This window comes from Zophobas morio, unplaced genomic scaffold (assembly GCF_036711695.1).
Source record: "Zophobas morio isolate AGI-343-1 ecotype UQ-CSIRO unplaced genomic scaffold, CSIRO_AGI_Zmor_V1 ptg000044l, whole genome shotgun sequence".
Lineage (NCBI taxonomy): Eukaryota > Metazoa > Arthropoda > Insecta > Coleoptera > Tenebrionidae > Zophobas > Zophobas morio.
Window position 1 is genome coordinate 3,552,418 of NW_026972149.1, and position 20,798 is coordinate 3,573,215.

The window sequence follows — 20,798 nt, forward strand, 5'->3', positions numbered from 1 at the left end:
AAGACGCTACTAGGATCACCAGAGTTAGAACCCCAGTGTTAGAACCCCCGTCGCTTTCGGGACACCAGTCTTTGCCGCCTTCCGGTTCTAGGACTTTCCTTGAAAAGAGACACCACCATAGACAAGCGTTTCATTGCCCCATAAATTCAAGACCAATGAGGGTTAAACACCGTAGGACGCCACCCGAAGTCCCAGGCTTTGTCTGTCCAAGAGGCCATGGGTAAGGCAAAAAGGCTCTGGGGAAGGTTCGAGGTACCTTCCCCAGAGCCTTTTTGCCTTACCCATGGCTCTCCGAACTTTCGGGGCGTCTCAGTGCTCGCTTACCCAGGTCAGGACAGGTTTGGCCAGGCCACGTCAAGTCAGGTCAGGTCAGGTCTTTCAAGGGCGTATTTAACGACATCCTCTCGGAAAACTCATCCGGATACATGGAAAACAAGCAAACTGATATTGATCGATAAACCAAAAGGATCACCGGTAGAGGAGACGAAACATAGACCTACACTGAATGCGGTAGACGAGGTAGTGAAGATTGCCAAAAGATCTAACGCAGAAGGAAATTCAAACATCGCAGAGTTGGTCTTCGAACAAGTTCACAAGAAGATTGTGCCGGAACCGGTAGTGAAATACCTGGGTATAAACCTAGATCGAGGATTAAGTTTTGGGAGACATGTAGACCATATAAAAGTACCTAAGGCGAAGAAAAGGAAGGTACTGTATTCGACAGTACAATCCATAATACTCTACGGGGCACCCATCTGGTGGAGGCGATGAAAGTAGAAAAATATAAGAACCCGGTTTTGTCCTTACAAAGACTGATGGTCCTGCGTATATGCAGTACGTACACTACAGTTTCTACGAGGCGTTAACGGTAATTGCGGGAACGATAGACGATAGACGCGGAACACACGCTCTTCAGCTACCCAAGACGGTCCATCAAAAAGCAAGAGCTAGAACTATTCCTTGGAAGGGAGGTGAATGTAGGAAACCTGGTCGACTGCATGCTGTCGAAAGCCGAAGAGAATCGAAACGTATATGGAAATTATATAATGAGAACAAAAGATGAGCATGAAAAAAAGCGTAAAAGCGAATGCCGATCCCCGATGGTAAGTGAAAACGGTACCGGGCGATCCAGGAGAAAACGAGAGGGGTTTTAGTGAGTTAAAAATCCCACACTTCTCCGTGGAATGGAAATTGTCCCGCGTGGAGCCGATTGAGGGTTTCCCTAACCCCCCCCCCCCCACACACACACACACAAAAAAAGGTCAGGTCAGGTCAAAAAGGCACCGCTTCCGAACAGAATACCACAGAGGTATGCAAGATTTATGCATAAGAATGTCAGTACGCTAGAGGAGCAAATGAGGGTACATGGCAAAATATAAGCCCCGCCCACCCACCCTGTCTCAATTCTGATGAATTTTTTTATTCATCGTTAGCCAAGAAGGCGGAGCTTAACTGCAAAATCGTTATTTCTCTACGAGAAATTGGAAGCATGTTTTTGAGTAAGTGTCGTGTTGTTCAAAGAATACTATGTATATTAATAAAAAAATAGAACCAAAGATTTGGCCCCACCCATATCCGCCTCAATCTCAATTCTCAGTTGTGATGAATTTTTCATTCGCTGTCAGACCGAGGGGCGGAGTCTAACTGCAAAATACAAATTTCCTCACAAAAATTTACCATTTTTAACGTGTTTTAAGTTTCTAAGAAAAAAAATCATTACAATTGAGATGGGGTGGGTGATCAGGGTTTATATTTTGCCTTTTTTTCTTAATATACATAGTATTCTTTGAACAACACGATACTCAAAAATATGTTCTGCATTTCTTGTAAAGAAATAAGTGTTTTGCAGTTAAGCTCCGCCCACTTGGTTCACGGCGAATAAAAAAAATCGTCACAATCGAGATCGGGCGGGTGGGCGGGCTTACGTTTTGCCTTCCACTCGATAATTGCAAAATCCATATTTTCTTGAAAAAATGTATCATGCTCTTAAGTTTCTTGTTGCGAAAATATGGCTACGTATATTAAGAAAATCAAAGGCAAAATATAAGCCCCGCCCGCCCGCCCTGTGTCAATTCTGATGAATCTTTTCATTCGTCGTGTGCCAAGAAGGCGGAGCTTAACTTCAAAATTTGTATTTCCCTACGAGAAATTGGAAACATGTTTTTGAGTAAGGATCGTGTTGTTCAAAGAATACTATGTACATATATTAATAAAAAAATAAAACCAAAGATTTGGCCCCACCCATATCCGCCCCAATCTCAATTCTCAGTTGTGATGAATTTTTCATTCGCTGTCAGACCGAAGGGCGGAGTCTAACTGCAAAATACAAATTTCCTCACAAAAATGTACCATTTTAAATGTGTTTTAAGTTTGTAAGAAAAACAATCATTACAATTGAGATGGGGCGAGTGGGCGGGGTTTATATTTTGCCTTTTTTTCTTAATGTACATAGTATTCTTTATACAACACGATACTCGAAAATATTTTCTGAATTTCTTGTAAAGAAATAAGTGTTTTGCAGTTAAGCTCCGCCCACTTGGTTCACGGCGAATAAAAAAAATCGTCACAATCGAGATCGGGCGGGTGGGCGGGCTTACGTTTTGCCTTCCACTCGATAATTGCAAAATCCATATTTTCTTGAAAAAATGTACCATGCTCTTCAGTTTCTTGTTGTGAAAATATGGCTACGTATATTAAGAAAATCAAAGGCAAAATATAAGCCCCGCCCGCCCGCCCTGTGTCAATTCTGATGATTTTTTTTATTCATCGTGAGCCAAGAAGGCGGAGCTTAACTGCAAAATTTTTATTTCCCTACGAGAAATTGGAAAAATGTTTTTGAGTAAGTATCGTGTTGTTCAAAGAATACTTTGTACATTAATAGGAATGCAGATAAAGCGCATCGGATAATCTGGCAGTGATAGTGAATGAAGAGGACCTGATAGAAAGGACCAAAGAGGCACTGCGGTTCGTGGGTGTAAGGATGGGGGACAATGGTCTGTCACTTGCACCCAATAAAAGGACGATACGAGAAATGAGTGTGTGTATGGAAGGCAGAATGATCGAGACCCGGGAAGCGATGAGGTATCTTGGGGGTAGAATTTCAAAGAAACTTCAGGGTGCCCGAGCAAGTCGAACGGGTGGTAAAGAAAGCAAAAATGGTTGTGGGTGCCCTGGGCCGACTGATACCCAATGTAGGAGGGCCCAGAGCGAGTAAAAGGAGAGTGGTATGTAGTGTCGTCCATGGGATTTTGTTGTTTGGGGAGAAGGGGTGGATCGCTGGATACCGCATACAGAAGTATCTACAGATGCTTCTGGGTATCCACAGAAACATGCTTCTGCAGGTATGTTGTGCGTATCGCACGGTATCCTGGAAGGCACTGTGCGTGCTGGCTGGGATCCCTCCGTTGGACCTACTGGCGGAAAAACATCTTCCTGAATGGAAAAGAAGGAAGAACAAAAGGCTGAGAAAGTCGAGTTCGACAACAGGTATCCTGCAAGGGTCTGTACTGAACCCCTTGTTGTCTACTTGGGAAACCAAAAAAACTGGCAAAATTGAAGAGAGAACTGTGTCGGCGGCAAACCAAGCGGTAGTAGGAATCCCACCAAACGATCTTTTGGTGCGGGAGCGAGGGATACAGTTGTATCTGGTACTGAAGATTCTCTAGAGACCAGGCGACAAGCTAATAGCAAAGGCTCAATAGCCAAGGAAACTTATCCCAGATATTAGAGAGTGGAGCAAGAAGAAAAGATAGTGCAAAACACACAATTTTTTAATGTTTCAGATGGGACAAGAAGAACAAATATAAAAGTGAGATGAATTGGAGTAAAGTAGCGAGGTTTCTGAAGGAAATAATGAGGACGAAGAAAAGCAATACCTGACGGTAGCTCCCAGGCGATCTTACTGTCCTAGGAGGAGTTTTAGCCGGTAACAGTCCGGGACTACCTAGTGCAATTGATCGTACGATACCAGGATTTCTCCTCCCTTGAAAAAAAGGTCAGCTCAAATGTTCAGCCCTTTTACAAGGTACTCAAGGCTTTGGTCAGCCTGCGTTAGAGTTCCCGTTCGTAAAAGCAGCCGGTACCACGCGAAATCAGGAGTTGACTTAAAACGCTTCATTGTTCCATAAAATTAGCTGTACCGGGTAGGAACATATCCCTCCTCTCACGTTCCTCATACGGAGGTAAGGAGTAAAACCTTCAGCAATGTTCCCAATTTCAGATTATGCGCTCCCCATACTCAAATTAGCCTTACTCTAGTTGGAGCGGACCTGAGGTTCTGTTTATTGAGACACTTTAGGTGTTGATCCATTCCTAAGCACTTTCAGAGCCTCAAGTTCCTTTGACCGAGGTGTCTTCTATATTGAATCATTCTTGGGTGGGTTTTTAGGACCAAGTTGCAAGTACCTTGAGGTTTTAACAAGTAATAAGAAGGTTTTCAGTGGGACACAACTTCAACGTTCACGCAACATTTATATCTGGGAACACTGTTTGACTATACCTTAGCTAGCCATATCCTTGTAGGGTCAAATCTGAAGTTCTCCTTGGAAATGTCTTCTGTGTTGGCTCATTGTAGAAGCTTTGGGCTTGGACCGTGGACACATCTTCAATAGGTACTAGGACTCGAACCTTGTAACCTTGTTGATCTATTCTGGGGTACATTCAAAATAGAAATCAATCACTGGGTCTAGTTTGATCCGTAGTGAGATGCCTTTTGGGTTAATTAATTCTGGAACAGATACAAGAACATCGTCATCCCCAAGATATATTTATGTATACCATATTGACAACTTTGGAATCTGACGTTACTAATAAAATATGAAAGAAATATATAAACGGTAAAATAGTCACACTTCAGTAATGATGCTACTTTTGTAACAAAGAATACGACACAATATTTAGGGTTATGGATGACTTTCCTTCATGTCCCTTCAGGACAGATGGAGCGATAAAGATTACAATCACCTTTTACTAAACACAATTTTTGATTTGTGTCACAGTGTACACTTTTACTTACGTACTTTAGTGTCTCCCTTGATTCAGTTAGAAAATGGGTCTTACTAAACGTTTGTAGTAAAAGTATCCACCATTTATTTCCAGCGAGCGTGAATCGATAATATGTATTTGTCTTCGAGTATATCTTGTTAGTGGCGTTAGGAGGTGCCGCCATAGTGCTGTAATTTAAAAATTAGCGACTCACTCATTTGGCGGTTATTTTATTTCCTTTCTTCTCGCATTTTTCGCAAAACTACTCAGATATCCAGCCAAGCTTATAAAACCGGTAAAAAGCATCGTAGCTTCTTATTCTGATTTAATGAGTTTAATGTCATTATCCCGCAATGATTTTCGCCGTTCGGTCCCCATTGGCGGCGTTTAGAGGCATTGGGAGTCATTGAGGTGGAAGCAAATGCAGGCAGACGGCCGATCCTCGCCACTTGAGTAGCACTGCGTTATTTTGCATCTTTGTCACAATCGAAGAGACGCATATAGTGAAGCAGTGCGAATCTTCTCCTGAATTGGCTCGACCTGCATCTACTGTCTTCCTGATTGAACGGATGGGTCTGATAAACTGCCGCCGACCCGCCGCCCGCCACGCGATACTTCGAGATTTTATTTAAATCAGAGGGCTTAGGTGGGAGCGACTCTCACTACAGTTAGCAATTCTCATTTATACGTTTCCACCTAGCTCACTATTTATCCGTCTGAAATTATTTTCTTGGCTGGATATTACATTAGCCGAATGAATTCAATTCGTTTCGATACCTACGGCCACGTTATTTCTTGTATTCCTCGTTCATTCATTTCCGATGAAATCCAAATTGTTTTTTGTTTTTACTGGAATTTTATAATGGAAGAATGTTTCCTGGAAATGCGTTTTTCTGATCATTGATTAACAACGAATCAGACAATTGAAAACCAAAACAAACTACCATATACAATAAAAACCAAGTTTGATGAAATGTTGCATTACAAAACAAAATAGTTTCGAAATAACAGCCTCCCATAAACAATACCCACAAGGAACCTTGTCCAAATGTATGCAACCAACAATTACACAAGCAACGGAAATTTTTATTTTTTATGAATATTATGTTGTGTTTAACTTATGACAACGATTTTTAGTACCCAAAAGTAAGACAATGATTTAAAAGTAAAATCATAAAACAACCACAGTGTCAGTATTGATTAGACAAAATTAAACTGACACCTTCGAATATGCAACAATGTCTGAATAATGTACAGATAATTAATTTAATTAATTATGAAATATAATAAAACCATTTCGAACACTGTAGACACTCATATTAAGTGCAGAATTATCCGCTGCACAAATTTAATCAATCGATACTCCTTTGGAAAATTGCCTTGTCACTTGTCATTTGTCATGTTGCACGTTGTTTGAACATGTGGTAGCGTATGTACGGGATCACCTAGATCAAAGTAACTCATCGATTAATAAACAACATAATCCCTTTTCCGCTTACTAAAATCAGTTTATATTAAATTGGCAAAAACTGAACAGTGTAAAGGTGTTACGGTTTTAATTGTTAGCCCCGATTTTAGCATATTAGTATGCAAAATAAATAGGGTGACTATATAGGGGAGACTGCAGAAAGCGGCACACATATATCGCGATTTTCAAGTCCCTGGGTTGCTTTGTAGCCACAATCAAGACAGTTATTGATTTGACCGCCGGCTGTCAAACTAAGAACACGAAAATCAACTCTAATTCTTACTTTGATTAGGTTCCTAATAATAAATTATTGAAAAGTTGGAAGTTGCGATATTTGTTTTGTGATAATCTCTATAAAGTCAAAACCTCAAGTGTTTGTGCATCGGAAGAATGTTACATAGGAATTTGTTTGATTTGAGAGAAAAAAGAACAAAGAAACAAAATATATGTGACAAGATAATTTTTGGCCTGATTCGTGTGAAATTCTATATGTGTGTTTGGAATATCGTGTGGATGGTAAAACACTAACCCAGATTTGTCTTATCATCCCCACCGACAATTTGATGACGTCACTTTAAAATTTTGCATAGTAAATGCTACTTAAATTTTATAAATTAACATAATCCAGTATCTGATTTTTTTATTTACATTACATGATTATTGTCGACCATTTTGTGATATTTGTATCTTTAAAATTTATTCTATTCACGAACTGTATCAAATTAGACGTTGGTTTAAAAATGTGCATTTTTTTATTTATCGTCAGTGTTGATTGCAGTTCGGCGAAGGTTATACAGAGAAAGATCAATTTAAGATGGCAAAAGTACAACTCCAGTGGCTTCAAATATGCAAATGCAATTCCGGGTGTCGATTAAAATTCAGGATTCTGTGCTCCATTCGATAAAAAAATCACAAATTTTATTTCAGTTGAATGAGCTCAGAATAATGATTAAAGAAACCAACTTTTAATATTTTTAAATTTGACAGAGCGAAACAAACAGCACAAACTTTCAAAATTCAACCCCTCATTAGCATACGGTTGCATATTTAAAAATAAACATTTCATTTAAAATTATATCAAGTTAAGTCGGACGATATGTAAATAGAAAAGTGAATGTGCTGAAAATTGAATTTATTCAATGTAGAATACATAAACGTTTTTGAAAAGTAAAATGTTCCGGCTCAAATAAAATCGGAATTTAGTTGAAACTGCCCTTGACGTGATACGATGCAGATTATTGCAAATTTATTTCGTGAGGTGGCTGAGGTATGGCATCTCGCCAGAATACCAATGTGCCATACTCACCCTCTCGCTCTCGCCACGTACCAACGACCCCAGCCTAGAGCTGACAAGGAGACAGTTTATGTATTTGCACCATTGAATCTTTTAACTCTTCTGCCTAATCCCTCTGACAGAATCTTTGCATGTAATTAATTTGCTGAATGAAATATAAATTACCTTTTTCCCATCATGTGCATGCGCCGTGCTAACCGTATCAATCCTATTATAAAAGTCAAGACCTACTCTCCACTTATCTCTACCTGTGATTATAAACCACCCAAGAAAATTACACCTATCAAAAATCAATAACGACCCCTTACTTTTTTATTGCTTTAATATTATAGTTTACTATGTGTTAAACACAGTAAAATATGAGTTGTAATTCCAGGGATCGGCGACTACTAGCACAAAAACCTCCCTCGCTCCTGAATACAAATCCAATAAAGGGGTAAATTACCAAATCATGCTTATAATATCTTATTACTGTGCACTTTTTAAAATTTTAAGTTGACGTCATCAACTTTTGGTGGGGATAAATTTCATTACAACTATTCCAGTAGTTTCCGAGATACTACACATAACAGACAAACACGCGGAAACGAGTAACCTACTTGTTCATATTGTGGGAGTTATGAAACGCTGAGGAAACATGAAATTAGCTATTCTTTAAATGAATTATGTTACAATACTTCCCGAGCATAAACTAATTTTACATAAGGGTTATTAATTAGATACTCCGTTCGAGTTCGAGGTTTAGTGGGCGAAAACAGGTAATTTGGACCCACTTACAAGCCCGTGTTTCCTAAATATTTCTATATTTTTGTATTAATAAACAGGTAAAATATACATTTATTCCCACAATTTCATTCATTCATAATCTAAAAAATATTGGATTCTTAGCGTCATACTTCGTTGACTACACGTCTAATTAAAGCCATGATTGTTAATAAATCGTTTAAACCTCTTAATAAATGTCAACTACCAGTTACAATCCTTCAGACTTCTATTTCATGAATTATTTGTTTTGACGTTTGTGTGCTATCTCATAAAGTAAGTGTTACCAACTCATGCGTGAAAATTCCTGTTGTTGTATAGGTCAGAGGTTCTAAAACATTTTTACCTTATTACCGCGCATTTTTTAACGATAATCGCCATATGTACGCGGCAAGTATGATCTTAATAACTTTCGTGATGACGTCATTAACATTTTAGTAGGGACAAATATATTAATTTTGATAGTATTTACAATGTACTTTAAACTATAAATAAAGTATCACTATAAATTTTAATATATTCTATATCATAAAATTGGTAGAAGGTTATGCGACATTTTATTCATGGCCTCTATCATAAAAAAAAATGTCCAAAGTTACTTAAACAGAACTTCCGTCGCTCCGAAAATACAACACCAACAAATCCCGCTTTATTGAAAAATGATAAAATTTGATTTTATGCGCTGTAAAATATATTTAAAACAGGAAAAAATTGCCTCTCAACAATAATAACATGCTTAACTTCGAGTGTTTATGTCACGTAGAAATGCGTTTGATTTGAGTGAGTTTGTCTCTACATTTTCAAAGTGTACTATACCCATTATTAACACACTTATGGTTTTGAAATTTTTAATATAAGTTGTCCATAAGTTTCTTTACTTAACGCAAGGGCAGTTTTGTTAAAAACGGTTTGTAATTATCCTTTTTTTTTAATTTAGTGAAGCTTGCTAAACATTTATTTTTACTATATTTAAGTTCCAACAAAAAAAGTCGAAAATCTGGTGCGATTTCTAAAGTTTTGTGAGCTGAAAACAGTGGTGATTCATACACCACAAGTATAGAAATATATTGTTGTACAACATTTAAACCACTTTAAAATAGAATCCTTTGAAATGACGTCATCAACTTATTGGTGGGGATGATTATCCAAATTCTGGTTAGCGTTTTACCGTCTACATGATATTCCTAATATACATACAAAATTTGACAACAATCGGTTCAGTAGTTTCGGAGATGATCCGTCTATAAAAATCGACAGAGACGACAGACAGACAGACGGACAAATGGAAACGAGAGTCCACCTTTTTCGTACTCCAAGAGTCATGAAACGTCGAGCAAACATGAAAATGACAAATCGCCCGATGGACTCGATTTTGCTTTGCCAAATTTATTTCTTATTAACCTCTATAACTTAAAATATAAATAACCAACGGGAAAACATATATTATCATTATCAGTATATGCTTAACTGTTTATATACAATGAAAGAGTTCGACAATTAAGCACATATAAAATTCGCGGTCACGTATGTCAATTCGGTACTGTATTCTCAAATTTTGCACAAATTTATTAATCAGGGTTATTTATGTAGCAGCTACGTATTATGTGACTAAGGAACAAGATAATTTCAATAATAATAATAATAATAAACAAAATTGAGGTAGATTCATGAACTAGAAACAAGTAATTTTCTAAGGAAAATTTTAAAGTGACGTCATTACAGTGTCTGTGCGGACCTGACAAATTTTAGTTAACATTTTACCATCTACACGAAATTCTTTATATAAAGGCGGATTCATAAACCATAAGTGTAGGAGTATATTATTTTATTAAACTTAAATAATGTTTAAAATAGAAAAAATTGAGGAGACGTCATCAAATCGTTGGTGGGGATGAAATAATTCAGACAGACAGACTGACGGAAACAGGAGACCACTTTTTTCGATTTGTAGGGGTTATAAAACGACCTAAGTACTTGCCCATGATAAGACCGATTTTGGCAAAGGACCTATCTACTCTCTAATAAAATAAAGGGCGTGTGGGCGAGGTTAGTATTTGCTAAGATAAGACTGATGTTAACAAAGGACTTACTCTCTAAAATAATAAAGGGTGGGTGGGCGGGGTTAATGTTTGCTAAGATAAGATTGATGTTGTCCACGGACATACTCTCTGATAAAATAAAGGGCGGGTGGGCGGGCTTAGTATTTGCCAAGATAAGACTAATTTTGGCAAAGGACCTACTCACACTCTAAGAAAATAAATAAAGGGTGGGCAGGGCTAGTACTTGACATGATAAGACTGATTTTGACAAAGGACCTACTCTCTAAGAAAATAAAAGGCTTGTAGGCGAGGTTAGTATTTGCTAAGATAAGACTGATGTTAACAAAAGACTTACTCTCTAAAATAATAAAGGGTGGGTGGGCGGGGTTAATGTTTACTAAGATAAGATTGATGTTGTCAACGGACATACTCTCTGATAAAATAACGGGCGGGTGGGCGGGGCTAGTACTTGCCAAGATAAGACTAATGTTGGCAAAGGACCTACCTACTCTCTAAAATAATAAACGGGGAGTGGGTATTTCCGAAGACAAAACTGATTTTGGCATATAACCTATTTTCTAAGAAAATAAAGGGCGGGTGGGCGGGCTTAGTATTTGCCAAGATAAGACTAATTTTGGCAAAGGACCTACTCACTCTCTAAGAAAATAAAGGAAGAGTGGGCAGGGCTAGTACTTGACATGATAAGTCTGATTTTGACAAAGGACCTACCCTCTAAGAAAATAAAGGGCTTGTAGGCGAGGTTAGTATTTGCTAAGATAAGACTGATGTTAACAAAAGACTTACTCTCTAAAATAATAAAGGGTGGGTGGGCGGGGTTAATGTTTACTAAGATAAGATTGATGTTGTCAACGGACATACTCTCTGATAAAATAACGGGCGGGTGGGCGGGGCTAGTACTTGCCAAGATAAGACTAATGTTGGCAAAGGACCTACCTACTCTCTAAAATAATAAACGGGGAGTGGGTATTTCCGAAGACAAAACTGATTTTGGCATATAACCTATTTTCTAAGAAAATAAAGGGCGGGTGGGCGGGCTTAGTATTTGCCAAGATAAGACTAATTTTGGCAAAGGACCTACTCACTCTCTAAGAAAATAAAGGCAGAGTGGGCAGGGCTAGTACTTGACATGATAAGACTGATTTTGACAAAGGACCTACTCTCTAAGAAAATAAAGGGTGGGTGGGTGTCTTTTAGTGTTTGCTGAGGTAAGATTGATGAGACTTGACATACTCTCTGATAAAATAACGGGCGGGTGGGCGGGGCTAGCACTTGCCAAGACAAAACTGATTTTGGTATATGCCCTATTTTCTAAGAAAGTAAAGGGCGGGTGACCGGGGTTAGTATTTGCTAAGATAAGAAAGATTTATTGTATTTGGGCGAAGTTAGTTTAAAGAAAATTTTTGAATTGTAGGTATACCGGGAACATATTTGGTGAGAAGAGTTGCTTCATTAATTTTACAAAATTTTTAAAATGAAACTTCTGTAATTTGCAAAAATTCTAAATCATAAGGCGGATTCATAAACCATAAGTGTAGGAGTATATTATTTTAATGTTTAATATAGAAAAATTTAAGGGGACATCATCAAATTGTTGGTGGGATGACTAGAATAACTTTCGTTTTAATTTTTTTTTTTAAGTTTAAAAATGTAGATAGGTTATTAGATCATAACGAGGTTGTTAAATTTTTATGAATAGACAAATCTTAAAATACACGTAAAATTTCACAATAAATAATAATAATCAGTCTAGTAATCAGCATTTTCGTATTCTATAAACGTTGACAAAACATCATGTCTCTACACAGTAAATAAAAATTGGTCTAAAGAGTTTAGACAGTACTTCCCTCGCTGTCGGAAACGTGACGAATGCATGTCTATTATGTTTTTTTTTCGCAGTAGATTTCATTATTTTTTTTGTGTCACCCGGTATATGCAAATTCAAAAAATATGAATGGAATGATAAATTACAAGTACAGACTCATCATACTTTGTATATTCTAGATACGATTTATTCGGCAAACTTTTGAGCTGACGTCATCAGTTTTTTGTAGAAGATAACCAAATATATTTTGACTAAAAATTTATTATGCTCTTTATAACCTTAAAACATTTGGTTCTGGAGTTCCTGATTAAATCAATAAAATACATTTACCGATTCATTAATTTTTTTGGGTCACCCTGTATATGCAAATCCAAAAACTATGAATGGAATAATAAATCACAAGAAAAGACTCATCATATTTTGTACATTTTAGATAGGATTTATTTAGCAAAATTTTGTGGTGACGTCACAATTTTTTTAGCGGGGATGAGCAAATACATTTTGATCAAAAACTTACCATACTTATGATAATTTAAAACATCGTCAACATTTCAAAGCATTCGGTTTTGTAGTTTCTGATTGACTCAATAAAATAAATTCACGCATTCATTAATTTTTTTGAGTCACCCTGTATATGCAAATCCAAAAAATATGAATGGAGTGATATATCACAAGCACAGACTCATCATATTTTGTACATTTTACATAGGATTTATTTGGCAAACTTTTGAGCTGACGTCATCAAGTTTTTGGAGGGAAAAACCAAATATATTTTGAGTAAAGATTTATGATGCTCTTTATAGCCTTAAAACATCTGCAACATTTCAAAACATTCGGATTAGCAGATTCAAAATTAAATTGGAAAATGTTTTAAAATTTTGATTTTTTTCCCAAAAATCTGGACGTTTCGGGTAAAAACTCAATTCGGAGTCGTAAACTACATGTTTAGGACTATATTATTTTATACAATTTAAAACCCATTTACTATGTACAATTTTGAAGTGACGTGATCACATTAGTGGTGGGGATGATTAGACAAATTTTGGTTAGCGTTTTACCATCTACATGATATTCCTAATATAAGTACAAAATTTCACAACAATCGGTCCAGTAATTTCGGAGATTATCTGTCTAATAAAAATCGGGGACGGCAGACAAACGGACAGACGGACAGACAGACGGAAATGGGAGACCTATTTCTTCGTCTTCTAGGGGTCATGAAAGATCGAGAAAACGTAAAAGTAGAGAGTCGGCCGACGGACTCGATTACAATACTTCCTTTGCTTACGCTCGGGAAGTAAAAATATGAAAATAATTAAAAAACCCGTAAATCAATTAGCGTTGTACGCATTAGTGTGACTTAAATACTATTAGTAGTGAAAGTAGTGAAGTATTTGTACGATAAAATGTTTTACCCCACGCTGGTATCACTCGCCATCTGGAGAACATATAAATACGATATTCTAATGAAGGGTAAACAAGTTAAATGAAGTTTTATATTGATGATTGTGCAAAATATCGAAACCAGCGAAGCAATAAATTGCATCTGAAGCGTTGTTAAAAGTGGCTGCAGAGAAAAATAGGCCGATATAGGTGAAAGGGAAGCAATAACAATCCGCAATCAAACGATAAATCAGTCAGTAAGTAAGCACGAGTGACAAAATGGAAGTGATGCTAAAGTAAAAAGACAAAATGAGCCGGGAAATACATCAAAACAATTTGAAAGTTTCATTTCGAGGGTGGAAAACGACGAGAAGATTTGAGAATAATTATTGCCGCATACGAATTTATCTCGCACCTCTTTTCGCGAGGGATCGATTTCGTCGGAGGGAAAAATAAACGAATGATAAACAGGGAATGGGGAAACATGCACCTTGCGATTAGTTCAGTGCGAGTTTTACGAAAACAATACCTGAACCGATTTTCGGCGTGCTTAGGTTTAGCCGATATGTTTGAGGGGAGTTATTAAAAATATTTTCGAATCGCTTTGACCGGTTTCCATTATTTTTGTTCGCAGTTGTTTCGATATGAATAGTGTTTATTTGTTTGTATGTATTTACCGATATTATCGTGCATTATGGATTTATATCTAGAAATCAATATAAATTTTTTATCGCTTGTGTCTACATGTCGTTAAATTCACAACTATCGAAAGTTTACGGGTTTAACTTATACGTTTCGGTTACCGAGTGACAACACCTTTTTATGCCCCTCTTGCTGATACATATTATTCTTTTACTTTATAGCATATTTCGGGAAACTTACTGATTCGACGTTTCTGAAAATAAAAATCCGGGAGATGATACTTCAACGCCGATTTATTGTATTTCGAGAAATCGTACAATAAAAATAATATCTCTCGAAAATTCTATTTGAAATCGAAATCTTTCCCCAAGCTGTCCCTCGCCACAATATTTACTATCACCACGATGACGCAACCGTGTTGTACATTTCCATATACCGTACAAACGTTGAAAAGCTCCATGTTGTCGCTCGTTGCGCGTTTTATTTTCTTATTAAAGTGGTATTTTCAGAAAGCGGAATCAATCAAGAATGCGGTTTATATTAAAGTGTGTGACACGATCAAGTAATTGATCGGTGCAGGAAGCGAGCGAGGAATTTTAAAATTGGATTGAGAGTGTAACAAAAATATTTTCCCTGTCTGGACCAAAAGTAAAAAGGCTGATGGTTTTAGCATAGCCATTGGATTTCACAGCTCGAGCGTTTAAAGTAATGTCATTCATTTTTGAAGAACTCTCGTATTTGGTCAGGCACATGGATTGAGATCACCAAGTTGAATATTAAGCGAACCTCTACAAAATTAACTGGAAAGCTCCGGCGAGTTCGTGTCCTCGCACCATCTAGCTCTAAGTCAAATTAAGTGTTTTTACCAATTTATAACGGCGTCAAATCCACCTAAAAACACCTATAAAAAGTCAGAATGTGATTACTGAAATATTTGCTAAAATCGTTACAAGCTTGTGGTTCATTTTAATTTCATTATAAATATGCGAGATGGAAGCGGCTGTGCCAGTGACGAAATTGAAAATACATAGTATAGGTGTGGATAAGCTGTTGGATTTATTGAAGCGAGAGCCTGCCGATTAGCAATATTTCCGAGCGACGCTCTGAATTACACACTTCACGCATTGCCACCATCCAGAACGTTCGCATTCTTCGAATAGTTTTAATTAGCACTTTTTCCAATACATACACGTGCAATAGCTGCATAACCTCGCACACATTATTCTCGCCCTCCAACTAAAAATAATAAAACTAAAAATTTTTAATTAATACCGTACGGGTCGATAAATCTATAACTTCCTATACATACGAGTACCTACTTCCAAAGCAAATACTAGCCAAAATCTACCTAACTCAATCAGATGCGTTCGAATGAAACAAAGAATTTTAACCGCCATTTTTCACCGATTTAAAATGCTCGTGCTGCAGACAGGACGAGATTAAAATACTCGTCTACTCACATTCGAAAAATCAGTCTTTTTAATACATGAACAGAAATACAGGGTTTTTATAAACGATTCTAAGGCCATTGATTGTGATGTTCAACCTTAAATATGTTTTTTTTAAATGTAATGAGTTTATACTTATAAAGTGATAGGCGGCACGCTTCCACCCTTTATTTTTTTACTCTTACCACTATTACTATTACCTAACCATAACCGTCATTCAGACACGACTTCGTCGTAACTACCACTGATTTCTTTGCCACTGTTTTTGACCTTGTGTAGCTGTCAGCTACGAAATTTTCGGATAAATTTACAATCAAACGCGCAGTGTTTTTGTAAATATGTCCAGGATACATAAATATTAATTTCATTTTTTGTTTGTTCCGCCCGAGAACTGAATATCTGATTTTTTTATTTCTTGGAGTGCCCACTGAGGTTGTGTAAACCGAATCAGACGGACGCGGCGGGTTTTGTTAATTATTTTTGTTTTTGTGGATTCTGGCTACTTCCAAATTAAAATTCGGTTTCTTTTAGGGTTTTATTGAAATCTAACTCTTAAATGCATATTTATTCTAAAATAGGTTCTCCGATTCAATCTTTGTGTAAAAACCTCAAAAATGTGCACAGTAAATGTTACATAAATTTTATAAAATAATATACTTGTTACAGATAACTTTCAAAACTACCGGACCGATTGTTGTCAAACTGTATGTTGTATTGTATCCAATTTTTTTTTAAACATCCCCACCAACAATTTAATGATGTCGCTTCATCATTGTGCAATGTGCATAGTTAAAATTACCTAAATTTTATAAAATAACACACCCTTGTACTTGTAGTTTATAAATTTCCCTTGATTGTGGTTGTTATTAATACAACTTACTCAATATTATTCGTAGTAATATCAACCACACAAAATATAGGCCATGGTTCTGGTATATTCATGGTGAAGATATATCCATTTTCTTTCTTCACACTGTGATTAGTTTTTTTGTACTTTATACCAATTTTTGTTCAATCTCCTTTTTTATTTAATACAAAATGCGAAAAAAATGTGACCATCGGCCGTCTCCACTTCCTGTTCTGAGTTTATGGTTGCTTAGAATAATGCGTTTGTATCAATACAAAATCGAGTCCTCGATAACAGAGCAGCCGTTACCAATCCACTGTTTTCTTTGATTTTTCGATGTGTATGATTGTTGTAAGTGGCATCTTACTAATTGCTAATGCAGAATTGAATTAGGCAATTTATTTTATTGACCAAATCAAGAAAGACTCAAATTTTCCGGAAAATTTGGGAATATAATATAATTGTTGTTACTATTACACTAGACCTGTCAAAATTGACATATGAGTCCTTGCTAGAACATTGATGACGTCATCACAAAATTGTATGATAAAAAAACTCACTTGAAACATGTAAATAGCATGCTTTTTACTTCCCGAGCGTAAGCAAAGGAAGTATTGTAATCGAGTCCGTCGGTCGACTCTCTACTTTTACGTTTTCAGATCTTTCATGACCCCTAGAAGACGAAGAAATAGGTCTCCCATTTTCGTCTGTCTGTCCGTCTGTCCGTCTGTCCGTCTGTCCGCCGTCCCCGATTTTTATTAGACGGATAATCTCCGAAAGTACTGGACCGATTGTTGTGGAATTTTGTACTTATATTAGGAATATCATGTAGATAGTAAAACGCTAACCAAAATTTGTCTAATCATCCCCACCACTAATGCGATGACGTCACTTCAAAATTGTACATAGTAAATGGGTTTTAAATTGTATAAAATAACATAGTCCTACACATGTAGTTTACGACGCCGAATTGAGTTTTTACCCGAAACGTCCAGATTTTTGGAAAAAATATCAAAATTATAAAACAACATTTTGCAATTTAATTTTGAATCTGCTAACTCGAATGTTTTGAAATGTTGCAGATGTTTTAAGATTATAAAGAGCATAATAAATGTTTAGTCAAAATATATTTGCTTATCCCCTCCAAAAAATTGATGACGTCAGCTCGAAAGTTTGCCGAATAAATCCTATCTAAACTGTACAGAATATGATGAGTCGGTACTTGTGATTTATCATTCCATTCATATTTTTTGAATTTGCATATACCGGGTGACTCAAAAAAAAAAATGAATGCGTAAATTTATTTTATTGGTTTACTCAGGAACTACAAAACCGAATGCTTTGAAATCTACTGCGAAAAAAAAACATAATAGACATGCAGTCGTCACGTTTCCGACAGCGAGGGAAGTACTGTCTAAACTCTTTAGACCAATTTTTTACCTTTATGTTACCAATTATTTTTAATTATACAGGGTGTTCTGTGTCATTTGCCAAAATCAATCTTAACAGGTACTATCCCCACCCACCCGCCCTCTCTTTTCTTAGAAGGTATGTCATCTGCCAAAATCAGTCTTATCTTGACAAATACTAGCCCCGCCCACCCGCCCTCTCTTTTCTTAAAGGGTATCTTATTTGCCAAAGTCAGTTTTATCTTGGCAGGTACTAGCCCCGCCCACCCACCCTGTCTTTTCTTAACGGACATCTCATCTGCCAAAATCACTTTTATCTTAGAAGGTATTAGTCCCGCCCACCCACCCTCTCTTTTCTTGAAGGCTATCTCATTAGCCAAAATCCGTCTTATCTTAGGAGCCACTAAAGGTCAAATTTTAACATACAAAGTGTTTGCAAACAAATTCTAAAATTTAATCATTTTCAAATACGATATTTCAATTTTCTCAAATTGAATACCCTGTATTTTATTAGTGTGTCTTAGTCTATTTTTTGTTCTCATTCTTCCAATATGTCAAATATAGAAAATACTTAATGAAAAAGAAAGAGAACAAAAATAGAATAAAATGCAGTAATAAAAAATAGGCTTTTCTGTTTGGAAAAACTAAAATATCGTACTTGAAAAATTGGAATAACGTGGCAATGTCACATCAGAATTTAAAAAATACACTGTGGGTGTAAAGCCTGAGAAGAGGTTAATCAAAATACCTAAAAATATATATGGTGTTTCATAAAAAATGGTCGAAATTTGTTTCGGCAGAACTTCCCTCGCTCCTGGTGCTACCCCCACCCACCCGCCCTCTCTTTTCTTAGAGGGTATCTTATTTGCCAAACTCAGTTTTATCTTGGCAGGTACTAGCCCCGCCCACCCACCCTCTCTTTTCTTGAAGGCTATCTCATTAGCCAAAATCCGTCTTATCTTAGGAGCTTCTAAAGGTAAAATTGTAACATACAGAGTGTTTGCAAACAAATTCTAAAATTTAACAATTTTCGAACACGATATTTCAATTTTCTCAAATACAATACTCTGTATTTTATTACTGTGTCTTAGTCTATTTTTTATTCTCATTCTTCCAATATGTCAAATATAGAAAATACTTGATGAAAAAGAAAGAGAACTGTAGGGAAGCGAAGAAAAATGTGGTTTCTCCGGTGGGAATCGAGCCGCACGTTTACCGCTTGCCGGGCGGGTGCCCTTACCACTAGACTACGGAGGAGCTTATCTTTCTTCGCTTACTACTACGTATTATTGTGCCGCCACAGAACAAAAAATAGAATTAAATGCAGTAATGAAAAATAAGCTGTTCTATTTGGAAAAACGAAAATATCGATCTTGGAAAATTGGAATAACGTGTCAATTTCGCATCAGAATTTCAAAAATACACTGTGGGTGTAAAGCCTAAGAAGAGGTTAATCAAAATACCTAAAAATATATAGGGTGTTTCATTAAAAAAAATGGTCGAAAGTTGTTTCGACAGAACTTCCCTCGCTCCTGAAGTACAATGACGTTTCAGCCCTTTCGAGTTGAGTTTTTTCTTCACACAACTTTGTGACCCAAAATTTTATGGGGAAATGAGGTGAGCCGTTTCTGATTTAATCAATAAAATAAATTGACTCATTCATTAATTTTTTGAGACACCCCGTATAAGCAATTCTAAAAAATTGGTCTAAAGAGTTTAGACAGTACTTCCCTCGCTGTTGGAAACGTGACGACTCCATGTCTATTATGTTTTTTTGTTGCACATTTAAGATAACGTTTATTCAGCAAAATTTTGAGGTGACGTCATCAATTTTTTAAAGGGGGAGGAGCAAATACATTTTGGCTAAAAATTTACCATGACTATAATAACATCTCGAAGACTTCAAATCATTCGGTTTTGTAGTTCCTGATTAAATCAATAAAATAAATTAACGCATTCCTTAATTTTTTTGAAACACCCTGTATATGCAAATCCAAAAAATATGAATGGTATGATAAATTACTACCACAGACTCATCAGATTTTGCACATTTTAGATAGGATTTATTTAGCAAAATTTCGAGATGACGTCATCAATTTTTTAGGGGGGATGAGCAAATACATTTTGACCAAAAATTTAATATGCCTATGATAACTTTAAAACATCTCCAAAATTTCAAAGCATTCGGTTTTGTAGTTCCTGATTAAATCAATAAAATAAATTCACGCATTCATTAATTTTTTTGAGTCACCCTGTATATGCGAATTCAAAAAATATGAATGGAATGATAAATCATAATCATCATATTTTGTACATTTTAGATAGGGTTTATTCAGCAAAATTTTGGGGTGACGTCATCAACTTTTTAGAGGGAATGAGCAAATCCATTTTGATAAAAAATTTACCATGCTTATGAAAACTTTAAAATATCTCCAAGATTTCAAAGCATTTGGTTTTGTAGTTTCTGATTTAATCAATAAAATACATTGACGCATTCATTAATTTTTTTGAGTGACCCTCTATAAGCAAATCCAAAAAATATGAACGGAAAGATAAATCACAAGAACAGACTCATCATATTTTGTACATTTTAGATAAGATTTATTGGCAAACTTTTGAGCTGCTTATTACAACTGTAAACCATCTGCAAGATTTCAAAGCATTCGGTTTTGTAGATTCC

General features: G+C 36.3%; 1 protein-coding gene across 1 annotated transcript; it reads left to right on the forward strand.

The window, feature by feature from the left end:
* The first annotated feature begins 3,155 nt into the window (after positions 1–3,155).
* Positions 3,156–3,665, forward strand: LOC135141671 (uncharacterized). Its single transcript, XM_064072971.1, has one exon. The coding sequence runs from the start codon at positions 3,156–3,158 to the stop codon at positions 3,663–3,665; it is 510 nt and encodes a 169-aa protein (XP_063929041.1).
* Positions 3,666–20,798: the final 17,133 nt, after the last annotated feature.